The 21,081-nt window shown below is 36.6% G+C and overlaps 2 protein-coding genes across 5 annotated transcripts; one reads left to right on the top strand and one right to left on the bottom strand.

The window, feature by feature from the left end:
- The first annotated feature begins 2,464 nt into the window (after positions 1-2,464).
- Positions 2,465-3,906, top strand: LOC132612797 (B3 domain-containing protein At1g05920-like). Its single transcript, XM_060326886.1, has 2 exons — positions 2,465-2,697; positions 2,856-3,906. Exons 1-2 carry the CDS (start codon positions 2,465-2,467, stop codon positions 3,904-3,906), a joined length of 1,284 nt encoding a protein of 427 aa, XP_060182869.1.
- A 1,619-nt stretch (positions 3,907-5,525) lies between these two features.
- Positions 5,526-9,792, bottom strand: LOC132615318 (F-box/FBD/LRR-repeat protein At1g13570-like). 4 transcript variants are annotated; one of them, XM_060329899.1, is made up of 4 exons: positions 9,507-9,792; positions 6,302-7,108; positions 6,067-6,228; positions 5,526-5,990 (listed from the first exon to the last, which is right to left on the bottom strand). In XM_060329899.1, the coding sequence occupies exons 2-4, from the start codon at positions 7,103-7,105 to the stop codon at positions 5,694-5,696; spliced, it is 1,263 nt and encodes a 420-aa protein (XP_060185882.1). In that variant the 5' UTR covers positions 7,106-7,108; positions 9,507-9,792; the 3' UTR covers positions 5,526-5,693. The 4 variants fall into 4 exon arrangements, with proteins under 4 accessions (XP_060185882.1, XP_060185881.1, XP_060185883.1 ...); XM_060329898.1 differs by having other exon boundaries at positions 6,302-7,126; XM_060329900.1 differs by having other exon boundaries at positions 6,302-7,155.
- Between the last annotated feature and the right edge of the window lie 11,289 nt (positions 9,793-21,081).

Genomic DNA, 21,081 nt, shown 5'->3' on the forward strand with positions numbered 1-21,081 from the left:
AAAAATGAACAAGCAACAACAATAACTGATTTCTATCGGAGCAGCGATTCTTTTTATGACCTATCTACTTGCACGTACTACACTTTCTAGCCATGCGAGCAGGAGCTATATCCATTTCATTCCTCCTTCTAGTTGTAGTCCGCGCTCCTGAACCTGAAGTAAGTTTTGTTTGAAAAAACTTAGTGTTTGACTGTAAGGTTATTTTAGTCAACTTTATATGTCGAGAAAATTAGTCAGCTTTATTTTCAAAAATTGAAACCGCAGAAGTGAAATTGACATTCACAGCTACATTACCCGGGGATTTTTACGTTGAAATCTATTGCGTAACATCATCTTATAGGTAAATAAAACTGAAAATTCCACGCCAATTTGGGAAAAAATTAAAATTGAATGGGATAAAAGGTGTTTTTTTAAAAATTGGCTCGGCCAACCGCATAGGCAGCTTGTCAGCGTAGATCTCGAAAATATATGCAAGTTAAAAAAAAAATGCGTAAAACGGACGTCCAAGCGCAAAGTTATGACCATCTAAAGTTTGACCACTTTACAACTAGTTTCAAACAAAACTTACTTCGGGCACCTTTTCAACCCCTAAAATGACGATCCGAACGTCTACGTATCCTTGATGTATTGAGCCTACATTATTGTACGCAGAAAAAAATATCAGGTCCTATATAAAATATTGACGTTTCGGAGTCTTGACACACGACTAATCGTTGGTCAAAGTATGGAAAAAACACTAAGTTTTTTCAAACAAAACTTACTTCGGGCACCTTTTCAACTCCTAAAATGACTATCCGAACGTCTACGTATCCTTGATGTATTGGGCTTATATTATTGTATGCAGAAAAAAATATCAGGTTTTAGATAAAATATTGACGTTTCAGAGCTTTGACACACGACTAATCGTTGGTCAAAGTATGGAAAAAACACTTCGGGCATTTTGGTTCCGGACTCCTATTTTGTAAAACGCTGGGAAAAAAATATAAATTGTATAACGCGGACTAATCCACGTTATATAATATATTTTGTATAACGTGGATCGATCCACGTTATACAATTAAAATATTTTTTTTTCGTTGATTTGGTTCTGACAGGCGAAATATTTTTTGGGGTATATCGTGGATCAGCCCACGATATACCCCTTTGGGTATATAAATTTTTGATCATCCCCTTTTCATGTATTTTTATACCCTTTAGGCTCCGGACTCCGCATTAGCCTCACTAAGCCGTAAATTGAGCTTGATGTGTATTAGTAATAGTAAAGGAGGTGACATGTATTATGTGGTTAAATTAACTACCAAATAGATGCTATGTACATTTCTTTTTTGAAAGTTTGAACTGAAAGAGTCTAATACGAATATTTTATCATGTGTTCAGGTGTTCAATCGAACATGACACAATTTGAGTGTCTAAATAAAATCTATTGATGATGTATTTAACCTTACTTTTAATTAACTTGCAACCACCGCCTACACTACCAAATATTAATATGGCTTATAGTGATACGAAAATAACTCTATATATTTCAAAAGCGACAACCATTTTTTTTTTTTTTTTGCTTAATTAAAAATGTTACCAAGGGATTTTTTATTTCATATAAAAGATGAACATGGTATTGTTTTCTTACCTAAAACGATTCGGGGAATTGAGTGGAATTTGCTAGTTTAACACAATGCTATTGCCAATTTATTTTCATTTTTGAAATTTGTTATGATCTACAACGATTGAAGGTCTTTTTAGCCTTTTAAAAATACCAATGATGACTAACTTAGCTTATTTTAGTCGTTGATTCAAGATTTAGGGGTTTCTTATTTGAAATAAAAGGTGAAGTAGTAAAAGTTAGAGGAGATAAAATATAATGTACTTTTATATTTAAGGTAGAATATATAGATAAATACTTAAACTTGACCTCCATTATTTTCCTCATTTTTCGTGACTATAACATCATGTACTCTATTATCACCATGTGCACCCGTCAATAGAAATATTAAATAGTTCAAGTAAATAACAAAGTAAATAACAAAGTAAATCTTTTTCGCAAAAGTTGTATGTTTAAAACAAAATACCATAAAAGAAAACCAAAAATATCCGGTGGGTTTGAACTAGTAATTCATACATAGTTTCTAAATTTTCGTAGTATTCCCAGTTCACATATTCGTCCAATAAATAGAATTACAACTAATAAAATAAAATAAAAAAAGTGAAAAAAAACGTTAATATTAGAAATCTTAAGTATTCTAATTAAAGTGTGTGTTGCGGGTGGGGTGGAGGCGCTTAAGGTTTATGAAACTTGTCTCAAACAGGTTTCATAATTCTAAACCCAAACTGTTAAGGTTTAGAATTCTTCCTCATTCTATAAATTCACTCCTTATTCACCACAACCTTCATTACCAGAATACTACATTAATATTTCTTCCAATATCTTCTTTTTGTTTTCTACTGTCTTGTTTGTTGACCAACACACATGGCTTTCACATTATTGAGTGTAGATGATTTTTTGGGCATGGAGTTTAAGTCCAACATGAGTCGAATGGACTATTTGTTGGCTGTGTCTGAAGTTGCATGGTTAAAATCCATGTCCGGAGAAGAAGACAACTTAATCGCGGAACAAGATGAACAATTTCGTAACGAGAAAGAAGAGAGAATCACTCAGAATATTCAGTCCACATTGTCAACATTCCCAGCAACTCCGCCTGTGTGAGCTCGCTCACATTGCCGGTCCCAAGCCCGGATAAAGGAGGAGGATTGCCGAGGATCAATCGGAAACAGCCTCCCTACCCAGGTAGGGGTAAGGCTGCGTACATCTTACCCTCCACAGACCCCACTATTGTGGGATTACACTGGGTAGTGACCAGATTGTCAACATTCACAGCAATTCTTAATCGTCAAGAAAAACCAATTCTTGATTTCGTCATCTCAAAGGCGAAACAATCAATGCCAAAAGTACGGCAAAGAAAAGTTACTAAACAATTCTTATGCAATACTGGCGAATTGATGATCAAGAAAGCTGTGGAAAATAATTCTGAAGAACAAGAACACAGAGTTAAGGCTGACGATGAAAGGAAAAACAGTGTGTTCAAATTCAATTGGGGTCCTGGTTTACGCGATCTAGAATTCTTCCGTCGCAAAAGGTTTCAAAAGCATGAAAAGAAAGAAAACAGCCTAAAGGGCCCTCATGATAGGGAAAACAAAGTGTCTAGACTCACCTGGAGGTTTACTGCTAATTTTGCATTTGGAAATCCAAAAAGACGAAAAAGATCACAAGACGTAGCCAATGACGTCCCACTTGGTTTTAACAATCAAGAACAGTACTTATTGAAAGAAAAATTGGTTGGAAAATCAGGAAAGCATGAAGAGGATGTCAAAGAAGAGGCTACAAGACAAAAGAAGAAGGCGAAGAGGAACATTATTGGTAGAGCTGATGCCCCTCTTATTATCAACAACAAACAAAGAGAATTGCCTATTGAATTCAAGAATGTGATTACTGAGATTGGGGGTTCACTTGAATCACTTAAATTGGTCATTGTGAAAAGACTATTCCAGAGTGATGTTAAACGAGCAGAGGGAAGGCTTTCAATCCCCCTAAACAAGATAACTGAGTTTCTTGAGCCAGGAGATCATTTTCTTAGTCCAGATGAAGATGCACGTTTGGATACTCGCAATGGGGGCAAAATGTTTACGATGAGAGTAACGTTGATTGAGCCTTCTCGTCGAATAAGTAAAATCAATCTGAGAAAATGGCATATGAACAAAGATAATGGGAATAGAAATTCAAGTTATGTGTTGGTTACAGACTGGAATGAGGTGACAAAAAGGAACGGTTTAAAAATTGGTACTCCGGTGCAATTGTGGTCATTTAGAATGGGTCCTGACTTGTGTTTTGCACTGGTTAAACCTCAAGATTGAAGTTAAGTAGTATATATTAGTATTAAGCATATTTTCTATTCATTCTTTACCTTGCAACAGGATTTACATGTTTAAACTTTATCGAGCTATTTGAAGGAATTCTTATCTCTGTTCTTATGTATTAGTACTAGTTAAAGTATGTTATTACAGTTATATATTAGTATTAAGCATTTTTTCTATTCATTCTTTACTTTGCAACAGGATTTACATGTTTAATCTTTATCGAGCTATTTGAAGGAATTCTTATCTTCGTTCTCATGTATTAGTACTAGTTATTACAAATTATTTGTTCAGTTTAAAGTACTCAAAAGTTCGAAGATGTGACACTATAATGTTTCTGGACTGATATATCACACTTAAGTTTTCTCTTTATAATGAAGTGAAATATTACTTGAGGATATCCTTACGGAAGAAAGACACTTTTATGACTAGTTGAGAACATGAAAAATATGAAATTCTAGAATAAGGGGGTTTTTTTTTTGTTTCTTGGAACTGTAAGATCTATTTAAGAGAAAAGTCTTCTTTAGCAGGGTTTTTACCATACTCAGGGCTCGAGAAATGTAAGAGCATTATTTCTCAAATTATTGTCTAGTTCAATTTCAAGACATAATGAGAATTATAAGTCTTTTCTGCCAGGATGCCAAAGAAAGAAAAAGAAAAAGGATCTGATTTGGGTTAAATGAAAAATAATACTCCCTTTAGGTACCGAAAATTATGGTGGTATGAGTTTACCTTCAGTGCACAGTGTATAGATTTTCATATCATCAGTATTTTTCATAGCATCATGTCAAGTTGATTTACAATAACAGGTCAAAATATTATAATACTCCTGATCTGGTACCATTGAGAGAGAGTAATAACCTGTTATAGCTAGTTAAATTGAACTAATGATATAAAAAAAATTACACTGTGAACATATATGACTTGAATCAAAATTATTAGTAGGACGTTAAAACTATATCGAACTCTACCGTAGATACCTTCCCTTAATTGAACCAACAACTGCGAAATACTAACAATACAAGTATGAGATAATAGGAAAAATAAAATAAAAAAACGAAATCCATGCTGAGAAGGTATGAGATAATGGCAACTATTAAGGTTTAGAGTTCTTCCTCATACTAAACACACGATAGAATCCTCCTCATTCTATAAAACCCTCTGCGCTTTGCCTTTCCTTGTCTTAGTTACGACAATACTAAAATTTATTCCAATCTCTTCTTCTTTGTTTTCTACTGTTTTGTTTATTCGACCAACACAAAATGATCTACACAATCCTGAGTGTAGATGATTTTTTGGGCATGAAATTTGAGCACAACATGAGTGAATGGACTATTTGTTGGCTGTGTCCGAAGTTGCAGGGTTAAAATCCATGCTCGGAGAGGAAGACAACTTAATCGCGAGCAAGACAAAGTGTTCTGTATTAAGAAAGAAGAAAGAATCATTCCCAGCAGTTCTTGATAGTCTAAGAAAAATCAATTCTTGATCTCGTCACTTCAAAGGGGAAACGATCAATGCCAAGAAAAGTTACTGACCTATTCTTGAGCAATAGTGGCGAATTGATGATCAAGAAAGCTGTGGAAAATAATTCTGAAGAACAAAACCATAAAGGCTGATAATAGGAAAACAGACTGATCAAAATCGATTGGGGTGCTGGAAAACAAATACATGCTTTACGTTCTCTAGTTACCTTTGTCAAACATCTATTATCAAGGCAATCCTTTTGCTTCTCACAATCGATTACTAAAAATACACCCCTGTATAGTTTTTATAAACTCAAAGTGTAACTAATATTCTACAAATATGAATCTAACATTGGGTGATGCTCGGGGGAATTGTTTCATCTTCTCTTCCATCATCTGTGTATCCGCACAAAGAAGAAACTCATGCGGAATCATCAACATGGTGATTTTCTCAAGTACAGGTGCAGATGCCAAAATAAACTTCATAAACTCCATTTGCATCTCAGCACCTTTAAAATAACACATCTCCACTTTTTGAAGCAGCTTCGCAGCACCAAACGAGGTTATTGATTGGGCTTCTAAGAATTCTACAACTGGTTCCACAACATCGAGCACTGAGTCCTAGAAAACATTCGAGGAATGGTTAGACGAGTTCAGATGAAGAAACCATATTTAACGAGAAAAGGAGAATGCTTACACAATCCATTGAAAGCTCCTGTAACTTAGGACAGTTTGTGATCAAGTAAACAGCACCAGAAACCTCCTCAACATTTCTTAAAGTTGTGATAGAAAATTCGAGAGATTTGACATTGTTCAGAGCAGTCGGGGGACTCTTTGGTAAACCTCCCATGGTTAAGTACTAGAAACAAACAAAAAATTCGTTAACGATATGAATCATTTGGTAATGATGGATATACAAAAATGTACAATACCTCTAATGTTGAACCGCATATATCCAATGTCTGTAGTGAAGGCATGTAATGGAAGAACTTTGTAACATTAGAAGAAACAGGTGGTGATGGATCTGGAAAAACATGGAGCAACACTATAGTAACTTCTCTAAGCACAGGGGCATTCTTGAAGCAAATGGACTTAAATCTTCCAGAAAAGTGAAAGCATTTGAGATTAGGGGCATCAATCTCAAGAATGTCAAAGCCTCTGCACCAACTCAACCTCAATCGTTCAAGCAACGGGCATTTGGAAATGAGAGACGGAACAAAAATGACATCATGAAGATCAAGATTAATAAGCTTCACAAACCCTTTGAAACCGGGTGGAGGGTGGAACAAGCATAGCTTAAGTTCCAAATGCCTTAGTTGCTGGCATGTAAAAAGCTGATGAGGTAAATGATATGCGTTGCCTGAGCCTATGCGAAGGGTGAATTCCCGGACATCTTTCTTTGACAAGAAGCGTATCCAGTGATTAATATCAAGACAACTCATCAACTGAGGACCTTGGATTCTACTACCTTGAAGTCTAAACTTCAGCATTGGTCCTTCATGGAATAGTAGGACTTGGTAAATGATTGTCTTGGCTTCTTGATTGTCTTTGCAAGAACTGAAAAATTCATCATCAAAATCAAGTTCTTTACGTGTTACCCAATTGTACCGCCAGTTTTTTGACAAGATACTGGTCTTCACTGCATCTTTCAAAGACAAGCACCCTAGAATTCCATCCAGAACATTACAAGGCAAATTGCTAATTTTATCTACACCAGATCCCCGAGCACTCTTCATGGTCTGATACAACAAAAATATCTGAATTCTCAATTAATAAACATTTTCAACTGCATAAAAATTTATCATTTTACCTATGTCAGAGAGACAAAATAATGATACAGAAAAGAATGTAGATCAGAGACAGCATTGGTGGAGGCAGGATAATCAAGGGAGTTGAAAATAAAATGCTCTCGGGGATTCAACAATGTATATATCCACATAGAAAGATATTTCACCTATGCACAGAACAAATTTTTTGCCAAAGGGGGAATATTCAGACAAAATCCCTTCAGTAAACTTCACATGGCAAAACACAGGTAGTATCGGCAAGGCGAGCCCATTAAGTCCTACGAAGGATTCATTACGCTTCTCAATATTAAGCCCACCAACCTGTTGAAGGCTAGTGTAAGGATTTTCTTTCTTGCCTCAGTCAGGATTCCTCAGTCTTTGTGCTTGAGGAAAAAGTTGTTACTTCATTTTTTTTTTTTTGGATAAAACTTCAGAGAGCAAAAAGCTGTTACTTTATTTTTTCTTTGCAGTTGAACTGACCGTTCACCAACATTTCTCATAGTCATGAGCCTGCACCGTTAGCAAATAATTTCCAAAGATAGAAGTAAAATATACTCTAGTTTTAGTAGAAAAAGGAGACTTAGAAGAGCAAGTGTTTGATAAGAAACAGACTTATATGGCCGGGGTTGTGTTTCCAGTATATCTGTAAAGGCAAAGGAATGGCAAGTCATGAAACATTTTACATAAAGACAGGAAGCAATATTGAAGTCATATTCAGGAAACATTCATACAAGTTTCAGCTCCACCGCCACATCCACTTTCAATTTTTTAGATTTGCTAGCTTGAAGAGTCTCAGGTTTTGGGCTAAAACTGCCTAGCATTATCTGGTCTAAGTAAGTTGGTGTGATAATTTACTATGGTTTTCCTTGAAGCTTTCAGTTGTAGTTGTTTGTCCTTACAAATTATCGAAGAATGTATGAGTAAGAAAAGTGTAGCCGCTTATTTTTTTGAGAAGAAAAGTGAAGCAAATCATTAAGCAGGAGAATATGAATGAGCATTGCCTGATTGCTTCAAAACAAACAAGAACTAAAATTTTAGACTAGAAGAAGACATGTTTTAGCGGCTCATATTCCAAACAATAGCATTTCCCTACCTGTCAAGACAAGAACTTGACAAGGACCACAAGTACATGTACAACTCTTATCACACCTAGCTATACTGGAATCTTATACCTTTCTTACTCTTTTGTTAAGTTCACCAATGGAAGAAAACACTTGCAGTTAATTGAGTTATAAGCGAACTACAATCAGAAGCAGGATAAATCCCTATCTGTTCTTCTAAAATAGTTATGTAATACTTGAGCAGATTTGACCAAACAATAAAATGCCTAAATTTGGATGGCTTAGGCAGTGAGAACATAGTTCTAGGGGTACAACTTCTATTTTAACATTAGGGGTCATCCAAATTCACACTTATCTTGCATAAAAAAATTAGACGGGATTCAGGAGTATCTAACACAATCAAACCAATTTAATTACATGATCAACATTGTCAAGGCATGAGCACAAACGGATTACTTCTTTCAAAACACCTAACTTATTCCTACTTAATTTTAGCAAATCTGATTCTTATCAATTTAATTACAACAACGAGATGGGTCATTGGTCCTAAAGAAACTATCGAAAAGGTTACAAAACAAACGCCAAATGTTGAGAAAAAACATGGATTAATTGAAACAATATACGATTCAAAAATTCCAGCATACCAATGGATAAAAAACACCAAAACAAGAAATCATACTTTAGCTTCACCCTTCTCGAATGATGAGGCAGAGACTGGTAAAACCTTAAGATATGGAAATGGACAAGAAACTTAAGTTCAAATGATATGAACTTCCCAGCATATTGCAAAAGGAAGCAAGACTCAAATTTCAAATTTCGAACATGGTGCAGGTTGCAAGAAACAGCACTTGTGTGGTATAAATTTCAACCAAGAAATCAAATATCATGACGGAAGTGAGACTAGACCGCATATCCAAAATAAATTTCAGCAAACAAAATATTTTAAAGGCATAGCAATTAGAATAAGTTAACTTCCAAATGCATCAAACTGGTGCCATATCAACAAAAACCATATCTAGTTGAATTTCTTTGAATAAGCAAAAAGGGGTAGCAAAACTCTTATTCAATTCTCTATACACAATTTTTGATTCTGAAAAGATAAATATGGCATCATTGTGTATTACAAAATACTCAAAGAACCTTCATTCACACTAAAAATATCAGATTCCATAGAAAAAAATATCAAGAAAGTTGCAGACCCATAACACACAACATATAATTTCAGAATCTTGAGTGGAATATGCAATCACCAAAATGACTAAAATCCCAAAGAGTAACTTTCAACTTACTAGCAAAAGGGATGGTCAACCCTGAGAAGGTTTAGGATTCCTGTTCAAGATGACTAAAATTCCAAAGAATATCAAATGAGTCAGAAATATGAGTCTCGCTAACTTCTTGTTCAAGAAAAAGAATTTTTTTTTATTCCTGTACAATATCAAATGAGTCTTGGCTAACCTTCTTGTAAAACCCAAAAGGGTTTAGGATTTAAGAACACAATTGATACGAATTAAAGGAGACTTAACAGGATTGTATCAAGGCTAGTGTATGTTTGTACTCTGTAGTCATTTTAGTTAAAGGTAGAATTAATAGGGTCCACTCTGGAATACCCAGTTAGATCTCTAGTCTTTACTATATTACTTTTGTTATTTGCTTTTCAATCCCTAAGAATTAGTTTTACAGTTTTATCCTCTAGCTAAGTGACAAGGATAAATACTGTAATCAGTCTTATTCACATGGGGGGAATGAAATTATTGTTATCTCTAGCATAGTATAGTTTTATCTTCCTAGTTGTAATTCTTCTACACTGCATCAGTGGTATCAGAGCAACGATTTGGCTCTGGGGAAAAATGGCTTCTAATTCCGAGATGATGGGTTTGCTGCAAAAAATTTCGGCAGATATGGTAAATTTTCAGAGTAGGCAAACACAGTTGGAAGAAAGGCAAGAACGAACGAGAAGGGAACAGGAATTAGCTATGCAACAAATACGAGAGGTTGTCAATGGTGAAAGGCGATTTGAAAGAGATAAGGGTATCGCGGTGTCGGAGGAGGAGCTGTACTCACCTTCGGACACTCCTCTGCGAATTGGGGAAACTTCAATACAAATCCCTAATTCTCAATTGGGTAATGGAGCAGGTAATCTTCAATCACAAGTCTCGCATAGCAATATTCCATCACAAACACCTGTCATTAGCACTGTTAATAGTCCAATTAACCTAACACAGTACCCACAATCTTCATCCATGTTTGCTCCGGTGACCTCACAACCTATAAACCCTCCCCAAAACCTTCAAACCCTTACATTCCAGCATTCCTTTCCCCAATCTCACCTGAACCCGAGTCTGTTAAACCAAATTCCCCCAATTAATTTCAATTCAAACTCCCAAGCTTCACAATATCAACCCACTCAATTTCCCTCTTATCACCCTTCTCCATTAGGGGTAAGGACCATGCTAAGTTATTCTGCACCAAGTAACCAGTACTATAATGTATATGGAGCTCCAACTACTCATATTCCACCACCCTTATATCACCAAAACCCTTATGTGCAAAACCCCTATGTTCAGCCACCATTCCAAAACCAAAGTCCTAATTATAATTTCCAGAACCAACAAAACCACATCAACAACAATATGACCGTACCTATCCCATCTTTTACCAAATATACAAAGATTGAGTTCCCAAAATTTAATGGTGCTGATTTAAGGACTTGGTTATACAAGGTGGAACAATTTTTCTCGGTAGAAGAGATAACCTTGAACCAGAGATTGAAGTTGGTAGCCATACACTTTGATGGGGATGCTTTGCAATGGCATCAGGGATATATGAGAAACAGATCTCATTTACCCCTTCCAACTTAGAAAGAATATTTATGTGCCTTGGCTGATAGATCCGGGGCTGAGTATTCAGACCCTATGACTGAATTGGTGAGAGTCAAACACACTGGAACTGTTAAGGATTATCAGGCTGCATTTGACAGTGTGATGACTAGAATTAATTTATCTACAGATCATGCTATCAGTATTTTTTTGAACAATCTCAAACCTGAACTTAGTGATGCTGTAAGGATAGGTAATCCTTGCAATTTGCCTCAAGCATACTACCTAGCAAGATTGCATGAATCTAACTTTGCTGCCCAAAGCAAGGCCATGAAGAGTTATGCTGGAATTGGCCAAATTCACCCCAGAAATGTAGGTGGAACTGGTTCTAATACTGTCTATAAGGGAAACACAGGTGGATACAGGAATGCTGCACCTATTACTGCTAGGATGGACAACTCTAAGAGAAGGAATTTGACTCCAACAGAGATGGATGAAAAAAGGGCTAAAGGATTGTGTTTTTTCTGTGATGCGAAGTTTTTCCCTGGGCACAAATGTAAAAATGCTAAGAGGCAATTGTTCTCTTTAGAACTGGAAAATATTGAAGAACAAATTGAAAGGGAGGTTATTGGGGAAGAATTGCAATTGAAGGAAGAGACAGGGGAAGTATTGAAGGAAACTATGGAAAGTTGTGCTATATCATTACAGGCCCTAAATAGTACAGCTGGATACAGAACTTTGAGGCTGAAGGGATTCAGCGAACAAAGTCCCATAGAAGTCTTCATTGACTCTGGATCAACACACAACTTCATTGATGAAAGTACATCAGTAATACTAAAATGTGAAGTGATTCAAATTAAACCTCAGCTGGTGCAAGTAGCTGATGGCAGAGAAATCCCGACTGACAAGATGTGCAAGGGCTTCAAATGGCTAATGCAAGGAGCTGTATTTGAAGGGTATTTCTTGTTATTTCCAATAGGAAAAAGTGATATGGTACTTGGGGTCCAATAGTTGTATCCCTTAGAGGATATTAGATTCGACTTCAGGAAGTTGGAGATGGAATTTGAATATCAGGGAAAAATGTTGACCCTACATGGCATTCAACCCAAGTTTAAAACTGTAGAACCCAAGGCCATTAGCAAGATGAATGTGATCACTTCTCAATTCTTTATGGTTAAGGTGAGAAGTACAGAGGTGGAACTAGAAGGTGAGAAGGAACCAGAGCCAGTAGAAGTGAAGTGAAAGAGCTCTTGACAGAATATCAAGGGATTTTTGGGGAACCTAAGACATTACCCCCATCCAGAGGTGTGTTTGATCATCATATCCTACTACTGGATGGAGTCACTCCTGTAAATTCCAGGCCATACAGGTATTCTCCAATTCAAAAAGATGTCATTGAAGAAATGGTGCAGGAAATGTTATCTCAGGGTATAATTCAATATAGTTCTAGCCCTTATGCTTCACCTGTGGTGTTGGTGGGAAAGAAGGATGGATCATGGAGATTGTGTGTGGATTACAGAGCTCTCAACAAGGTGACTGTGAAGGACAAATTCCCAATTCCAATCATAGGGGAACTCTTGGATGAACTTGGAGTGTCTAAGGTATATTCAAAAATAGACTTGAGAGCTGGTTATCATCAAATTAGAATGACACCTGTTGATATCCCTAAAACTGCTTTCAAGACACACTCTGGGCACTATGAATATTTGGTGATGCCCTTTGGGTTAACTAATGCCCCATCAAGCTTTCAAAGTCTCATGAATCACATATTTCAGAATCATCTTAGAAAATTTATTTTAGTTTTCTTTGATGATATTCTAATTTATAGTAAAAGCTTGGAGGAACACTTAGTTCATTTAAGAATCACCTTTGAATTGATAGTACACAACCAACTCTTAGCTAAAAAGAGCAAATGTGTATTTTCTGCATCAAGAATAGAATATTTAGGGCACTATATCTCAGTAGAAGGTGTAGCAACTGATCCAAAGAAAATTGAAGCTGTGCAGAAATGGCCAGAACCAACCTCAATTAAGCAGTTGAGAGGGTTTCTCGGGTTGACAGGGTATTACAGAAGATTCATTAAGGGGTATGGGGTCATTAGCAAACCCCTAACTGATCTGTTAAAGAAGGGTGGGTTTGGATGGAATCAGAAAGCCAATGAAGCTTTTGACAAGCTGAAAGTGGCACTCACAACAACACCAGTCTTGATTCTTCTTGATTTTACAGTGACATTTGTGGTAGAGACTGATGCTTGCAATATGGGGGTTAGAGCAGTATTAATGCAAAAAGGGAAACCTTTTGCCTATCTTAGCAAAGGACTCTCAACTTAACATCAATTATTGTCAGTTTATGACAAAGAACTGCTAGCATTGGTGATGGCAATTGGCAAATGGGCTCAATATCTAACTGGAAGAACTTTTGTTGTCAAAACTGATCAAAATGCACTCAAGTTCCTTCTAGAACAAAAGTTGCATACCGGTACTCAACTGAAGTGGATTACTAAACTTATGCAGTATGATTTCTGCATAGAATACAAGAAGGGGAAGGAAAACAAGGCAGCTGATGCACTATCTAGAATGCCATTAGTAGAGTTAGCTGCTATGACCCTTTCTACAATCAAAACTGATTTGTTGGAATTGATTATGAAAAGTTGGGATTTAGACCCTGAGTTAAAAGAAATGATAATCAGTATCAAAACAGGAGAGTATGAAGGCAAGGGATACACTTTCATTCATGAACAACTTAGAAAAAATGGGAAGCTGGTTGTAGGCCCTGATGAGCAACTGAGAAAGGAAATTATGCAGTTGTAGCACAATTCACCAGTGGGAGGTCACTGTGGAATAGACCACACATTCAGGAAGCTATCTTCCTTGTTCTACTGGAAGAAGTTAAGAGAAGATGTGCAGAAGCATGTGAAGGAATGTGACACTTGTCAAAGACATAAGTATGACAATGCTCCATATCCAGGATTAATACAACCCTTGAAAATTCCCGAATTTGCTTGGGGAAGCATAAGCATGGACTTCATAGAAGGACTTCCTAAGTCAAAAGGGAAAATTTTCATTTGGGTGGTAGTGGACAGACTAACCAAATATGCTCATTTTGTAGGTTTATCACATCCTTATTCAGCAGCTGAGGTGGCCAAATTATTCTTGGAGAATATTTACAAACTCCATGGTATGCCAGAAGACATTGTAAGTGACAGAGACCCTATATTCACTAGCAAAATGTGGCAGGAGCTGTTCGGAATATTGGGTGTCACTCTTAATACATCAACTGCTTACCACCCCCAATCTGATGGCCAAACAGAAGTGGTAAACAGATGTCTAGAGACTTATTTGAGGTGCTTTTGTTCTGACTCTCAAGGTGACTGGTTTTCTTACTTAGCTGCTGCTGAGTGGTGGTACAACACCACTTTCCACAGCTCTATTCAAACTACCCCATATGAAGCCCTTTATGGTCAGCCATCTCCTTTGCACCTGCCTTATGTATCTGGGGAGTCTGCTATTGAAGAAGTTGATAGGAGCTTGATTACTAGAGAATTCAAATTTCAGTTGTTGCAGTATCATTTGAAGAGAGCACAACAAAAAATGGATGGGCAAGCCAACAAGCATAGATCTGATAGGAAATTCCAAGAAGGAGATTGGGTGTATTTGAAAATTCAGCCATATAGACAAGTTACAATGTCTGGGACCAATTTTACTAAATTATCTGCTAAGTACTACGACCCCTATCAAGTTCTTCAGAAAATAGGAGTTGTAGCCTATAAGTTGTCCCTACCAGCACAGTTGCTATTGCACCCTACCTTCCATGTCTCACAACTTAAACCCTGCCACCAAGTACCAAGCACTATCTCTCACCCTCCTGTTCTCTCTCTAGCTAGTCCTTACTGCCCTAAACCCAACAAGATTCTTGAGAGAAGAATGATCCAAAAGGGTAACAAGGCAATCACACAAGTGAAGGTACAGTGGGAGCAGTTACCAGAGGAACAGGCCACCTGGGAAGATTACCAAGCCTTGCTGATCAGGTTCCCTTCTTTTATTCCTTGAGGATAAGGAAGCTCTTAAGGGGGAAGGATTGATACGAATTAAAGGAGAGTTGCTTAACAGGATTGTATCAAGGCTAGTGTATGTTTGTACTTGGTAGTCATTTTAGTTAAAGGTAGAATTAATAGGGGTCCACTCTGGAATACACAGTTAGATCCCCAGTCTTTACCATATTACTTTTGTTATTTGCTTTTCAGTCCCTAAGAGTTAGTTATAAAGTTTTGTCCTCTAGCTAAGTGACAAGGATAAATACTGTAATCAGTCTTATTCACAAGGGGGAATGAAATTATTGTTATCTCTAGCATAGTATAGTTTTATCTTCCTAGTTGTAATTCTTCTACATTGCATCAACAATCTGCGAATACTTGAAAAGAGAGAAGAAAGTCTTCTGTGTTCTTCTTTTTTACTTTCTTTGTTTACTTAACTTTTAGTTTTAATTTTGTAATTTTCTTGTGACATAAAAAGCGGGAAAAAAATCAACGTCTAATTACTTTTATTTTATTCCTTGAGAAATTTTGGCAAATTGGCTAATAAAATCCTTCAAACTAATTCATTTTTTTCCTTTTAAAAAAGTGAGAAGTCTTTTATTTTTATTTTTTATAATGGTAATCGTAATTTTCTCATTAACTTTTTAAATTATCGCATTTAAAAAGTTGTGCGCTTATACTATGTGATTTGTAGTAACTTTATATAGAAAGAAATGAGTGATAACGTCCAAATCCACTCCTCAAAGAGAAAGTGTACACAGTCATATGCAATACAATTTACCCAATTATGAGTCGGGATCGAATCCATAAAGAACAATATGAAGGCGATCAAGCAGATAAGGAATTTTCACTTTCTACACTAAGCCAAACACTGGATATATTTTGATTTTGAGAAAATTACAACTAATGTGAAATGTAAACTAACCTCGAAAGGAAGTAAAATGATCAATGGCCACAAGCATGGATACAAGAGAAATTACTCTCAAGTAACGATCCAATGTATTTTATGATTTAACAACTAAGAGTGAGTCTATATTAATCGATAATGATTTCTAAAATCTCACTGAAAGTATCAATGAATTGCACTCTAAGTTTTTCTAAGCTTTAGAGTATGATATTAAGCACAACCAATCGAAATAAATGAGTGAGTCCTAAGGTTAGCTAATCCCTTAAGAAACATTAAAGAACAAGATTAATTAAAGAAATAAAAATCATACAATACATCAGCATAATAAGAGTTTCAATCCAAAACCTTAAGAATGTATATTTCTCAAAATAATTCGCGTCGTTAAGTGAAGTAATGTAAGCCATAGAAGCTATGGAACTCTTATAAGGTTAAGCAAGACCTTTAATGAGTATTAAGAGAGTATCTAAGGTATCTGGGATCAAGCGAAATGAAGGATTAAGTTTATCAAAATTTTGGGAAAACTAGGTAGAATTCCGGACAAAATTTTTGGTCCAACTTGAGGGAGGTGTATCTCCTAGAATATGATGAGTTATGAAATGCATAACCTATGTAAATTAAAGTTCTTTGAGTCTAGTTTCCAATGCAACATATCTTTTGTCGATACGACACCAGAGTAGAAAGTTATGTGCGTTTCAAGATAGGATACCAGAGGCTTCTCCGCGATCGCGAAAGCCAATTTTTGAGGCGGTGGGAACCGACCTTGTGGCCTATAAAAGCCTTCACCTCTCACTTTTCCTCATTATTCAACACATTTCAAGACCCTAGAATCATCTCCCAACATTTCTTATCATTAAAAACCATGAAATCATAGCGAGGTTATGCAATCTAGGCTTGGGAAGCTCGTGGCAACATCTTATTATCGTGATTATTGTGAAGCAAGGTGAAAGATGGTGGAATCTTGGGTTTGAAGCCATGAAGGATCAATTGGATTAATAAGGTAAGATCCTCTTTTTATATCCATGGAATTACATTGATTCAATTATATTTGTTAGATTATAACGTATTTAGTGAATTGAGCGAAAAATGATAAACCTTGTATTGAATTATGGTTGAATGGATGAATTAGTGGTTGAAATTTAATTTGATGTTGTTGATTTTGAGTTGTTTGTTGTTGTTGTAAACTTGGGACGTAGTAGAAAAAGAGGAAATGCTACCCGAATTCTCGTAACTCAAATCATCCTTCGATATACAACTTATCTATTTTGATGAATGGACATGATAGAATATGATTAATATATTTTTCAATATAGGTTCAGGTGAAGGGCAATCATCGGAATAAAGGACTCTTTCAAGTGGAGACTTGACAAATAAGGTATGTAAGGTGTTCGTTTCCCTCTTCCTTTGGCACGAATCTAACTAGAACATGAACATGAGCATTCTATAACAATTCACTCCAATCATATATCACTTCTTATATATGTTCTTTATTGGATTACTTACTTGTTTCCCAATTAGTTTGATGTACTTCTTCAATGATTCTTGAATTATGATCATGTTTATTATCCTTAAGTTAGTTCTTTGGATTCAATACGAATTCCATAATTTTTTCGGAGGTTACCGACCTTACGTCACTCCGAAAGGCCCGATGTTAGTTCATTGGCTCCATATATATATATATATATATATATATATATATATATATATATATATATATGTGTGTGTGTGTGTGTGTGTGTGTGTGTGTATGCGTGTGTATATATATATATATATGTGTGTGTGTGTGTGTCTATGTGTGTGTGTGTATATATATATGTATATGTATGTATGTATATGTATATGTATATGTATGTGTATATGTATATATATATGTATGTATATGTATGTATGTATGTATGTATTGCACTATTTTTACCACATCGCGCTGCTCTATAGTCGGTCGGGCAGGCACATAGATGTGTACACCACTGCAATGGACATGTCATGATGTTACCTCGGATGCGGGATGATGATGATGATGTACTCTCTCTCTCTCTCTCTCTCTCTCTCAATATATATATATATATATATATATATATATATATATATATATATATAGTTCTTTTATTTGTACTATGTCCCATCTTACGGGACGCTGCATTTCATGTTTCAGGTCTTGACAGACCGAGCGGAGGACTTCTTGAGTACGATTGACAAATCAGTGGCGTCAACAAGACCACTCCTCCAGACTTGCTTATTCTGGTACATGTTATGTTCACATATTATGCATATGTATCTTGGATACGACGGGTCCATGTTTCATCCAGTATGTCATGTATATGTACTCTAAGAGGTTCATAGACACAATGGGGTATATAGATGTCATGTCTGGCCTAATCGGCCTTGTTTTGGATTTGATGTTCTCCTGATAACCTTGCCGTCCTTATAACACTCATGATTTTGTAGCGGTCTTGTCGGCTCGCTTATATATATATATATATATATATATATATATATATATATATATATATATATATATATATTATTTGCATATTTCTATATTTGAGCCTTTTCTGCGTGCATGTGACCTTCGAGTCATGCTTGAGTCCTATTATATGATAATCATGGTAAGTGTTACGCCATATGGTATCCGGCCTATAGGTCAGTGACTGTCATGCTCCTCGACAGGGTGTGACAAACTTGGTATCAGAGCAGGTCAGTCCTAGGGATGTCTATGAGCTGTGTCTAGTAGAGTCTTATTTATGGGTATTAAACACGCCATACTTATAAACAAGAGACTATTGAATATTTAGGAATGTTTCTTTCCGTTATGATCTCGATCGTGCGAGAGAGCTGAAGCGTAGGAAAGTTTGTTTTTAATCCTATTGTTCTGTTTGAATTGCAGTAATGTCGATGAAGAGAAAAACCTCAGTTAGTAGAAGTGTAAGGACAACTCTGAGGGTTGATATTAGACCAGCGCCACCCGCCGATGCAGGTCAGAGGATAATAGAAGAAATGAGGAGAAGTATAAGTTACACAATTGACACAGACCGCTCAGAGATCATGACTTCTATTGAGAAGGATCTTTTCTGAGGGCTCATATAAGAGCAGCTTCGGTCACGACCTCACCATAGATCTTAGTTTCGCATTCGAGGCCTGTTGAGCAGGATGTGAGGGGAGCAGAGCAGGGGTTGATACGTCCAGTTTCCCCTCTAGTCCAACATTATGTTAGGGCCACTACGGACGTACCAGATAGTCCTCAATCTTAGGAATATGTTAATTAGGGATCGCCAGTATATGTTATGAGCTATGTACAGGAGGATGAGGATAGTCGGGCCAAGAGGAGGAGGCTGGAGAGTAGTTGAGGAAGATAGGAGGATTCCTCTTCACAGTATATCTGATTGAAGCTTTCATGTACAGAACCAGGATAGAATGCTTATAGGTATACTAATCCCTCAATTGAAATTGCTTGTGTTTATATGTATATATTTTGGAACCTAGAGAGCCATTATTTATTCGACAGATAAAGGTTATAGGATTGGATGTTAAAGGGGGGTCAAAACAGAAGTGACGAAATCGCAACACCGTTCAACAAACAAATAAGATGCAGGACTTCACTATCCAAGACACTATAACTTATCGTTCCACCCCTTCGATTAATGATATCGAAGTAAGGGACCCCAGATTTACTTTATGCCGAATGCTCGAGCGAGAGGAAGTCAGAAGTAGAACCTAGTACTTGCGATATGATATGTGGTACACATAAAGGAGTAACGGCTTATCTAAGTGAGTAACATTGATGATGGACTGACACGAGATTCGGAGTATGTATGGGGAATCACGATTGATTAAATGCAAATCAAGTGAGGAGTCTAAGACACCATTCGAGAGTAAGAAGGAACCGAAATACGAGGAATTAGGGATACTGAGAACACCTATGGCAAGTTCTGTGAACCATTATGAGATAAGGTGATAATGGATGAATTGGATGCCAATAAAGACGAACAAGTATAAGGAAACAATAGGATCTGGGGGAAAGAAGAACATAAGTGCGATAATGACGGAGAATCGTAGATAGAAATGAATTAAGGTAACAAGTAGACTGCGTGAACCTAGGAATCCTATCTACCTTACAGGGACATGACCATATAAGCGGAACTTGGTCTGGAATGAGCTGCACGATATCCAGTGGAGCGATCCTTTAAATGTGATAAGCACCGCGAGGAATTGATCATCTTCGGTAAAAGGGAGAAAGACGCTAGTCCCAGAAAGTAAGTTGAGTCAGAGCTGACATCAACATAAGGGTACAAGGGAACCATCGTAATGGATGACGACTCAAGGATGAACAAAAAAACACTTAGACTTAGGGAAGGATATTAATAAGTGATGAAAGGAAAGTCCTTGTAAATCAACTGTGACGAACAATATTATGAGCACTTATTATGAAGCAAAATGATCTTTAGCACGGCCAAATAAAGTATGTATGCACGTTTAGGTCTTGCTAAACATCTGAGGGATGTCGGAGCCGCCCTAGTGTGAAATATGTACCCCAATGAGTAATTGGCTCTCCTGGAAGAAAGGGATTGAAAGTAACAAAATGGCTCGAGAAAAGCAAGGAGGGGCTAAAAGGCGGCGGTGACCTTATAAGTTAGGAGAATGAGCAATGTATGTTTAGCAAATCGGATTTCACCCTGATAGAGCACAAGAAAGTTAAGGCAGTGCAAAAAAGGTCAAGAATCCATAAAGCTAAAAGGAAGACGATCCATAAGTGCGAACAACAGGACTGCAATAAAGGAGAATAAAATAGAAACAAGAGTTGGGCATTTCTGTACTTAATGGAGGGCTTAGACCATAAAAGTAGGATAATTTGGCACTAATAAGCAAGGTAAAGGAACCCCAAAGTCAATAGTAGACTAAAGAAGACGTAGCTATGAATGAGAAGTTGTGCATGTGTTGAAGGAAGGTAAAAGACATCATAAGTGGAGATAAGCATGCCCCAATGTCTTGGTTAGTCGTCTTTTCATAAGGACATGCTCGACCCTAGAGCTAGCCGATAAGAGGAAAGGTAACTCCATAACGGATGACTTTAAGACTGCTAAAATAAGAGATACCATGTGGTCAGATCACGACAA

This window comes from Lycium barbarum, chromosome 10, assembly GCF_019175385.1.
Source record: "Lycium barbarum isolate Lr01 chromosome 10, ASM1917538v2, whole genome shotgun sequence".
Classification (NCBI taxonomy): Eukaryota; Viridiplantae; Streptophyta; class Magnoliopsida; order Solanales; family Solanaceae; genus Lycium; species Lycium barbarum.

What these genes read in the sequence shown, in the direction of transcription:
- LOC132612797 (XM_060326886.1), top strand. Translation starts at nt 2,465, where the DNA reads ATGGCTTTCACATTATTGAGTGTAGATGATTTTTTGGGCATGGAGTTT. An exon ending in TTCCCAGCAACTCCGCCTGT is followed by an intron (nt 2,698 to 2,855) that starts GTGAGCTCGCTC and finishes GGTAGTGACCAG; the next exon opens with ATTGTCAACATTCACAGCAA.
- LOC132615318 (XM_060329899.1), bottom strand. Translation starts at nt 7,105, where the DNA reads ATGAAGAGTGCTCGGGGATCTGGTGTAGATAAAATTAGCAATTTGCCT. An exon ending in TATGCGGTTCAACATTAGAG is followed by an intron (nt 6,229 to 6,301) that starts GTATTGTACATT and finishes GTTTGTTTCTAG; the next exon opens with TACTTAACCATGGGAGGTTT. An exon ending in AGGAGCTTTCAATGGATTGT is followed by an intron (nt 5,991 to 6,066) that starts GTAAGCATTCTC and finishes AATGTTTTCTAG; the next exon opens with GACTCAGTGCTCGATGTTGT.